The sequence below is a fragment of the Coenobita brevimanus genome, chromosome 74 (assembly GCF_032717465.1).
Source record: "Coenobita brevimanus isolate Jiangsu-jjx chromosome 74, ASM3271746v2, whole genome shotgun sequence".
In the NCBI taxonomy this organism is placed as follows: Eukaryota; Metazoa; Arthropoda; class Malacostraca; order Decapoda; family Coenobitidae; genus Coenobita; species Coenobita brevimanus.
In genome coordinates this window covers 34,333,344-34,342,027 of record NC_137027.1, presented here as the reverse complement: position 1 = coordinate 34,342,027, position 8,684 = coordinate 34,333,344, and the positions used below count along the sequence as shown (strand labels likewise).

The window sequence follows — 8,684 nt, the reverse complement described above, 5'->3', positions numbered from 1 at the left end:
TGGTGTTAAAAAGACGTGGGCAACACACAAGAGTACAGTGCAGTGTAGAATGGTAAATAAATCGCTAAGGAAAAGGTGTTCGGGAGCTTATTTAACTGTAGAGATGGGGTTAAGTGTTCAAAATAAACAGCCAAGCATCAGGAGTAAGGGTGAGCTGAGACAAGTTGTTACAGTGTCCTTGGCGCTAACCCAGACTAAATCCACGCGTGTGATTGTCGTGCAGGTTTTCTCGTTGAAGTGTAAAGTATAAATACGTCTAAATATTTGCACAGAGAAGTTCGGTAGCACTTTCAGACGCATGTAACCTCCACTCATATGTTCGCGCCAAGAGTGAAAGTAGTTCAGTGTGTGACCGACTTAAACTGTTTCTGTGTCGCTATGTTTTTATATTTTCCTCTTGCTATCACCGGACAGTCACAGCTAACTCTCATCCCTTTTCTGTTCAACTTTCTAATGCAAGAATTAACCGTTACTCCCAGTCCTTCATTTATGCAACAGGTCAGCTCTGGAACTGTCTCCCTCTGTCTGTATTTCCTGCTTCCTATGACCTCCAGTCTTTCAAACGCAGTGTGTCCAGGCATCTCGAAATGATCGGATCTTGAATTTGGCTGTCTCTTTTATTTATTTATTTATTTTTTCTTGGAAGGAACACTTTGTGGGCTCCATGGCCTTTGGTTCCTTCTTCCTAACATTAAAAAAAAAAAAAAGCTAAGGAGAGCTCCATGGTAGTAAGGGAGTTAATAATGACGATATATAACATCTCCAGTTTGAAAAGTCTCCCCAAAATTGATTCAAATCGCCCGGGAGAATCAGAAACAAATGGAATGCAACCCCAAGCTGAAAGAGTTAAGAATTTTTGAGTTGTTCCTCTGATTTAGAAATATATTGATTAAAAATTAGACAGTATTAGTGTGCTGTTTACGAAAAAAAGATTGATAAAAAATTGTGTACATAATTACGAATATTTAATCTGAGTCACAGTATATGCCTCCATCAGTCGTTTAGGTCCGTAGTCTCGTCAGTCAAGGAAGCTCCCTAACACCTCTTCCTTAGCAATTTATTCTTGGATATAGCTGGTTAATATCTTTTTGTACGTTATTTGTGCAGAGTTTGTTGATATTTGAATGATTTATATAACATACCTGAGGACTAAGATGTAATAAGCAAAGTAAATCGCTTAGACAAAACTGTTACGGAGCTTCCTCAACAGACGAGAACACGAGCCTCTTGCTCTCCCCTCTCATACCTTCTTACTCACCTCTCATTTTCATTATTATTATTATTATTATTATTATTTTTATTATTATTGCGTTCTCTTATATTTTTTCCCTCTTCTTTTCCTTCATTAGAGAGAGAGAGACAGATAGATAGATAGATAGATAGAGAGAGAGAGAGAAATTGCTTTAATGTGCGCTTTACGTGTTCTTGTCACACACGTAAGAGAAAGAGGGAGGGAGGGAGAGAGAATTTGTTTTAATGAGACCTTGACGTGTTCCTGTCACACATATTGGAGAGAGAGAGAGAGAGAGAGAGAGAGAGAGAAAGAGAGATGAATTTGACCAGCCTCACTTGCAGTGCTATGGAAAGGATGTAAAGCCACCGTATTGTCATTTTCTGCCATCGAATTTCGTGGAATAAGATGTAAAAGGACGAAAATGTGGGTTAAGCCAGCGTGCAAGAACTGTAGATAGGTTAAGCGAGACTGTTTAACCCCTCCCTGTGAGAGATTTCCAAAAACGTGGGGATAATTGCCTGGCTGGAGCAAAAAACGAAGTAAAAGTTGGGCTCCTTGGGCAGATGAGATGTGTGGTGAAATGGAGAAACATGGAAGATAGACGATGGTGGATTGATTTGCCGTAGTTTTTACATTGAGTTTATAAGGGAACAGAGAAGGGTGCCGGACGACTGGGGAAACTGCATGATTATACTGTGTTTTTATACAAGAGAATGAATGATAGTGAACCAGGGGCTATGGGGGTACTAGTCCCTTTTCACCGTAACTTGGCCCAGGTTTTCGTCTTTCTGCAGCTTACCTAATATAGCCCAGTGGCAGCATAAGATACTACTACGGCTCTATTTCCATCCACAGCATTTCTTCATGACTAGCACAGTATTCTGCTATTAATCTACTGTTACAACTCACCTTTCAAGATGGGGAGAAGGCAATTTTAGACCAAGTTAGAATAAAATGAGTATAGTCATGAGTCACTGTTGTGTGGTAAGGAAAGAGTATAATATTATAGTGATCGATAGAATAATATACATTGCAAGGGGGTTAGCTGAGGAAGACTAGAACGTTCTTAGAAAGGGGGAAAAGGTACATCAGATTTCTATAAATATCTGGGTTACAAATAAAACAGGAAAGTGTGTGCAGCATTCAGTGATCCGAAAAAAGCTTATGTCAAGGTAGAATGACAGACCTTATGGAAATTTTAACGAAATATACGAAAACAGAAATAAACTCCTCCGTGTTACAGCTATGATGAAGGAAAATAAACAGTAGTAGAGGGTAGGCAGCTCAGCGAGTAATGCGATGTAGGGATAGGTTTGAAACGAGGTGTGGGGGTCTGCTCAAGCGTGTAGATGAAAAGATATGTAGGAAGATTAAGGAAACGACAATGATCATGGGAACTAACTTGAAAACGGAAGGGAAACAGGTGGGAATTAACTAGGTTACTCTCCCTGTGCAGTAAATGCCTTGCTAGTTGGTACTGAAGAAGAACTAGCGATTTACTAATGGATGTGGAAATGTGTGCAAGTGCCGAAATCAGGGAGTGAATGAGAAGCAATGTTTCTAGGTGTCCTACTAGGGCGAAGGGTTTAGTGTTGTAATATGGAAGGAAGGCACATTTTGTAACGATGGAAAAGTGGAAAAGGAAGTTCATGACGTAATCCAGCATGAAAGAAAGGAAATTAGTGCTCAGAAATCAGAGAATATGACTATGGAAGTATAAACATTACATTGCTGACTGTGCTGGTACTAACGTTGCCTCAAGTGAAGTGTGGAAAGTGCTAGAAGGACGGGAATGGCGACTGAGTGCGGTAGAAATGAGTTATCTGAGGAGTGCGTGTGTACTGACCGTAAAACACTGCTGAGGAAATGAGAGAGAGAGAGAGTATGCACCTTTGTCCACTGCGTCTCATTCAAACATCTAAAAATCCAGCAGCGAGAAAGAGGCAGCGGAGGCGTACTTATCTTCTTTTTATTTTATATTTCATTTTCTATAACGCCGGCTTTTTATAAGTCTACATTCGTCGGTAGCTAGCCATGTTCTTCACCTGCCTTTTTTTTTTTTTTCCACTCACTTCCCTCCCTTTCCTGTCCCTATTCAGCAACGATATACCCTTCGTTTCTACCTAGTGATCCTTCTCTCACCAATCATATACACTTTCCTTCACTTTTGCTCTACTCGTTCCTTTTTACTTGTTAATATTACGAGTATATACACACATTCCCGTCTATTCTTCGTTTCCTACTTCTTTTTTCCCTTCTTTTTTCCTCCCTTTTTCCCTTCGTTCCCTCCTTCTTTCCATCTTTCCTTTCCTCCTTCACTCTGCCCTTTCTGCGCTCCCTCCTTCCTTCTCTTATATTTCTATCTCTTCCTTTTTGCTTTCCTCTCCTTTCCACCTTCATTCTTTCTCCCTTTCCTTCACTTACTCCTTCCTTCTGATTTTTTCTTCCTTCCTCCCTCATTCTTTTCTCCATTTTTCCTTCTCTCGTTCTTACTTCAGAATTATTCATGTAACTTTTTGTCATTAATATCCTCCTCATTCTCCTTCATTCCTTCATATATTTTCTCCCTGACTCACCTCCTGAATGGCGCAAGGCGAGATGGATGAGTCAGGAGGGTGGGGGCTGGGGAGTCAGGGCGAGAGTCAGAGCGAGCGAAGCGAGCCAGGAACTCCTCAGGGATGTTTACCTGAGAGAGAGAGAGAGAGAGAGAGAGAGAGAGAGAGAGAGAGATGTTGTGAATTAAGAACGATATGGAAAGGAAATGACTTCGAACATATAAGTATTTTAAAATTAATAGTTGCTTCGGTATACATAAGACAAAAAAACTCAATAAAACAATACATACTGCAGACTGCTCTATACCTTATGCCCAAATCTAAAGTTATTGATATAGATTAGGTAAACTGGAATTGGTTTTAAATACAACTAAATTCATAAATAGGTATACACAAGAAAGGTTATACACACACATATGGTCGTGTGTGTGTGTGTGTGTGTGTGTGTGTGTGTGTGTGTGTGTACAGTACCTGCAGTCCCTCTGTGCCCAGTGGTGTGAACGGTATGGATGATGGTGTGCGTCGGTCCCCTCCCTCTATGTCCCCGCCTCCACCTGCCTCCACACCAGCTGTCGCACCCACACGCGACATGTGCGCCCGAACCTCTTCCAGCTGCGGACACGTACACAGAAAATAGGTAGATAAGTAGATAAAATAGATAGAAAGTTAGATAGGTAGATATAGTTATTTTTCATTGCCAGTTCTTTTTACAATGTTCCTTTTTTGTTTTTTAAGAGTTGATTGCATTCCATAAAAGTTCCATTCAAATTTCCTGCTGCGCTGAATAAACCTAGAATAAAGTAACTGAGATTTCTGATGTCATGAAAGGCTTAACACTCATAATAAAAACAGAGATTAGAGGCTTGCGTGACTAAATTTACAACGGTAATGTATACAGTGAAGGAGGTGAATTCCTATGGGGTTATTGTGGCGTGAGTGTGGCAGCGTGTTTCGTGCCAACCATAATGATTTACTACACACTAATTTACACACTAATTTACTACACACTAATGACACTCGCCTCAAATAATTACCTACTATCTACACAACCAGCTGAGAAAGGAAATGTTAATGATGATAAAGTTGACAGTCATCTACAACCCTTAACAAACTTTCTAAATACAGTGCTGTCGAGAATATTGAAACATCCAGCTTATTACAAGTAAGAATGAGGTTACTGGAGGGACGGACAGAGCGACGAGGTAAGATACTGTAATAAAAAGATTTCCATGTCGATGTCCTAGTCTTTTCAGTAATGCCTTAAATTTAAAACGAATTAACAAGAGAACAGCTGAGTGAAATTCTTAAATCAGTATTAATGATTACTCGCGTCAGGGTTAGATGGAAGGATTAAGGAAATGACGTAAGGTTGCTTATACCTTACACTGACATAGTTTATTGTTAACACAGAAGTGGTAGAACAGCCCCCACCCAAGAAAAATAAAATAAAATAAATAAAAAGTTAAAATATGGTAACTGAATGAACGGACGAACAAACTGAGGGATAGATGATGGGATAACTCTGCCATATTACTCACAAATCTAAACATAATGATATAGAAGTTAAAAAAAAAAAAAAATGACACAGGGACGGGTAGACCGTTGAGGCTTGTTTCCTTGTAATGAACCTAACATTTATTCGACCAAAATCCTGATTCACCAGATTCGAACCCTTGTATAGGAAGATTCAGGTTTATCAGAGCCGAAACATTGTGTATAAGCGATGTAAACAAAAGCTCATTATGCCGGTAGACTAGGTACCACGCTGTTGTTCTCCCGCCTTCTGACTCAGAGCTGACCATCACAAACACACGTAGAGAGGTAAGTGGAATGATAAGGAGGAAGTCTAGCCGAAGAAATAATGGAGTGATTTATAAATAGGTAGACAGATGGATGAAAGGGATAGGGAATGGATCAGCAGGTAGACAGTGACTGAGTAGGTGAATAGACGGTTGACAGTACAGACAAACGAGCAGACAGGCAGAAAGACAGATAGAATGATTAATGAAGTTGAGCAAATAAATTAACAGTTCGATAACTGGATGTGTTACCCAGGTGATAAATAAGTGAACATGTAGGCAACTAGTTAACATAAATAAGTGAACAAATTAATGAGCTCGCACACAGGGAGATGTATGAGGAGAGAAATACATGAAATAAACAGCTCAATAAAACTAAATGAATCAGGACATGGACAGATAAATATCCGAGTTGAATTAAATAAATAAATGGGTAGGCACAGGTGGAACAGAGGGCAGTTATAATCATCAATGTTGACAAATATCTTTCCGAACTATTTCCACTCTGACATTATTATAGCTTCCACCAACTAATCCCAACCCTCCATACTTCTGGCTTGCATCTCTCCATACTCTTCACATCGTCTCATTCCGTCTCTATGTATCGTTTCCTTTACTTTCACTGCACAGCTCTTTGTCACACTAAAGATTTCATTTATATCTCTACTGCAAGGGAATGATCTTGGGTGTTATAGTATCCTACAAAATCACTTCTCCCCTTCATGAAACCAGTAATGAGACATTCAGTTCCTGCTTTTCGCCTCTCTGTTCTTATCAGTCTTTCTTTACCTCCTTTAACTGTTACACTGGTAATCTCCACGTTCCTTATTTGAGTTGTTTCTCTTCCCTTAAACAATCCTTTATGTACATTACTACTACACAGAGTTGGGTGGAATGCTGGTGTTTGACGTTTCCAGTTAGTCTCCCTGAGTGTTATCACGTTCATTTCTTTTTTCTTTAGATCTTTAATACATTCAGAAAATATACTGCAAGAGTTTTTAGCTTTTAGTCTCCTACTTTTACAGTTCTTATGAATTTGTCACAATTCTTTTGGTTTTGTCATCAGCCATTAAATGAGTGTATGTTCTGAAACAGCTATTTAATTCTTACATCTCTCTTTCAGCTTGACGGTGTGGCTGTTTCCCTCGTGTTCTTCTCCCTTCTTTGAACCATCATCTGGGATTAGCGTTATGTAAGTAGAGTATAGTGTGAATTTTATCTCTACATTCTTTGGTTACTTTCTACATTTACTCTTCGCTATCCTTTGCAGCTACATTATCCACTTTGTCATGTTAGCCAGACTGATTTTAGGTTTGTTCTTCCATTTTTTTTAGGTATAATTTCTTCTGCCATTTCCATCATATATGAGGTAAAAGTTGCTCCCTTCTGCAAATTTTACTAGAATATGTCTGGTTTCATAACACTCATTCGAATATACAGTGTATCCTACTTGCACATTCAGATCTCCAGCCACGATCACTATGTACGCTGTATACTGGGTTTTGTTTTGCTTAATATTTACATCTCTGTAGTACTTCACCGTGAGTCATTTTGTGGACTGATGTTGGATATACTGGAATTTTCTCATTCTTATTTGTTTTAATCAGTTGAATGGTGATACATGATTATCTTTTGTCATTATTCTAAAATTCTTCACTGTGACCAGGTGGGTGTCGACAAAAAGTTCTACACGGTTTTCCTCCCTTCCTTCGTTGCCGTTATACCTGCTACACTAATCCCAGAGAAGCTAAACTGTCTGGCACAACAAGGCAGTGTTCCATCCCAAAAGATGAGCGAATAGTTGGAAGCAATAAGTAATTAGGCACACTCTCAACCATAGTTTCTGCAGTCTTCATTCCTGATGTTTTACGGGAAGTCATAGCCTGGGCTTCGCACTAAGTGAAGACCTGTCATCTAGTCCTGAGAGGTAGTTTGCTATATTGCACAGTCTATACATTGGCAGGACTCCGTTACTCGTACACCCTAGAACAGTTTCATACTAGAGGATGAACAGGAACTTTGGCTCACGAGTGTACACAAACCAACGGACAGAAAAAGTGGCAAATAGACTTATGGACGGAGAGATAGAAAAAAAGACATAGATACAGAAACAAACTGCTAAAGAACTTACCCATGACGCTCTGGTGATGTTGATGAGGTTGCGGTGTGAGGTGGGTGCGGTGGGATGGTTGCAGAGCACGGAACAGCCAGGGTGGTCTGAGTAGGGCGAGCGCAGCAGGGAGTACGGCCTGTGGAAATATGCTGGCCGCTGTACTATCTGTATGTACTCCATCGGGGGCACCTGCTGGGGAGTACAGGGAGTATGAGTTAGTGGGAGGTTGTTGTTGTTGCTGGTTTATATTGGTTTACTTGGTCTGGAAGAAACGTCAACCGCAGGTAAGATACTCTCCTATGGGGTTATTCAATAGCTTCCCCCCACCATTGGTGTTGAGTCTGCATTTTAGTTTGGCGTGAATTGTGTAGTGCTGATTGTGTGTTGTGTGGGCTTATTCTACAATTGGAGCGCGTGTCATCTGTGATTCCACCAAACCCAAGTCTAAGGGGGTAACTGAGGAGGGCTGGGTGATGTCCTTAGCAAAGCCTAGCTAGGTGGATTTGATCAGTTCCACAATAAAAAAGAGCCGTATAAGTTATCACATGCAGTAGTAGTGCCTAATAAAATAAAATATCCTGTATGATAATTGTAGTGTTTGTGCGCAAGGGATGAGTTGTGGTGACATTTGTAGTGTGAGTAGGGAGGGTGTTGGGGGTTAGGGGTTGCGGGACACTGGTGTGACAGGAGTGTTTGTGAATGTGTTGCACCTGTCACATACCCATTTGCTGTGGCGTTGTCTGATATTTGTAAGTGTAGCGCTTGTGGTGTGGATCCGTTTCCTGCAAGAACTTCACTGAATAGCTCCATGTATTCATTTTGCACAGTGCATAATCGAAAATAAATCGCCCAGGAAAAGATGTTAGAGAGTTTCCGTAACAGACGAGAAAACGGGCCTAGACTGTGGTGGTCGAGTGTCCGTCAGATGAAAAGCTTGAAACTCTTAGAGGTTACCCCAGGTTTGTGCAATATGGTGCTATCAA

The 8,684-nt window shown here is 40.3% G+C and overlaps 1 protein-coding gene across 1 annotated transcript in view; it reads right to left on the bottom strand.

The window, feature by feature from the left end:
* The window catches only part of LOC145407862 (uncharacterized), a 33,176-nt gene extending 25,295 nt beyond the window's left edge, over nucleotides 1–7,881 (bottom strand). Inside the window, exons 1-3 of the mRNA XM_080278719.1 lie at nucleotides 7,720–7,881; nucleotides 4,261–4,401; nucleotides 3,811–3,920 (exon numbers count right to left, since the gene is read on the bottom strand). Coding sequence (XP_080134845.1) covers nucleotides 3,811–3,920; nucleotides 4,261–4,401; nucleotides 7,720–7,881 — 413 coding nt within the window. The remainder of the gene's footprint in view (nucleotides 1–3,810; nucleotides 3,921–4,260; nucleotides 4,402–7,719) is intronic.
* Nucleotides 7,882–8,684: the final 803 nt, after the last annotated feature.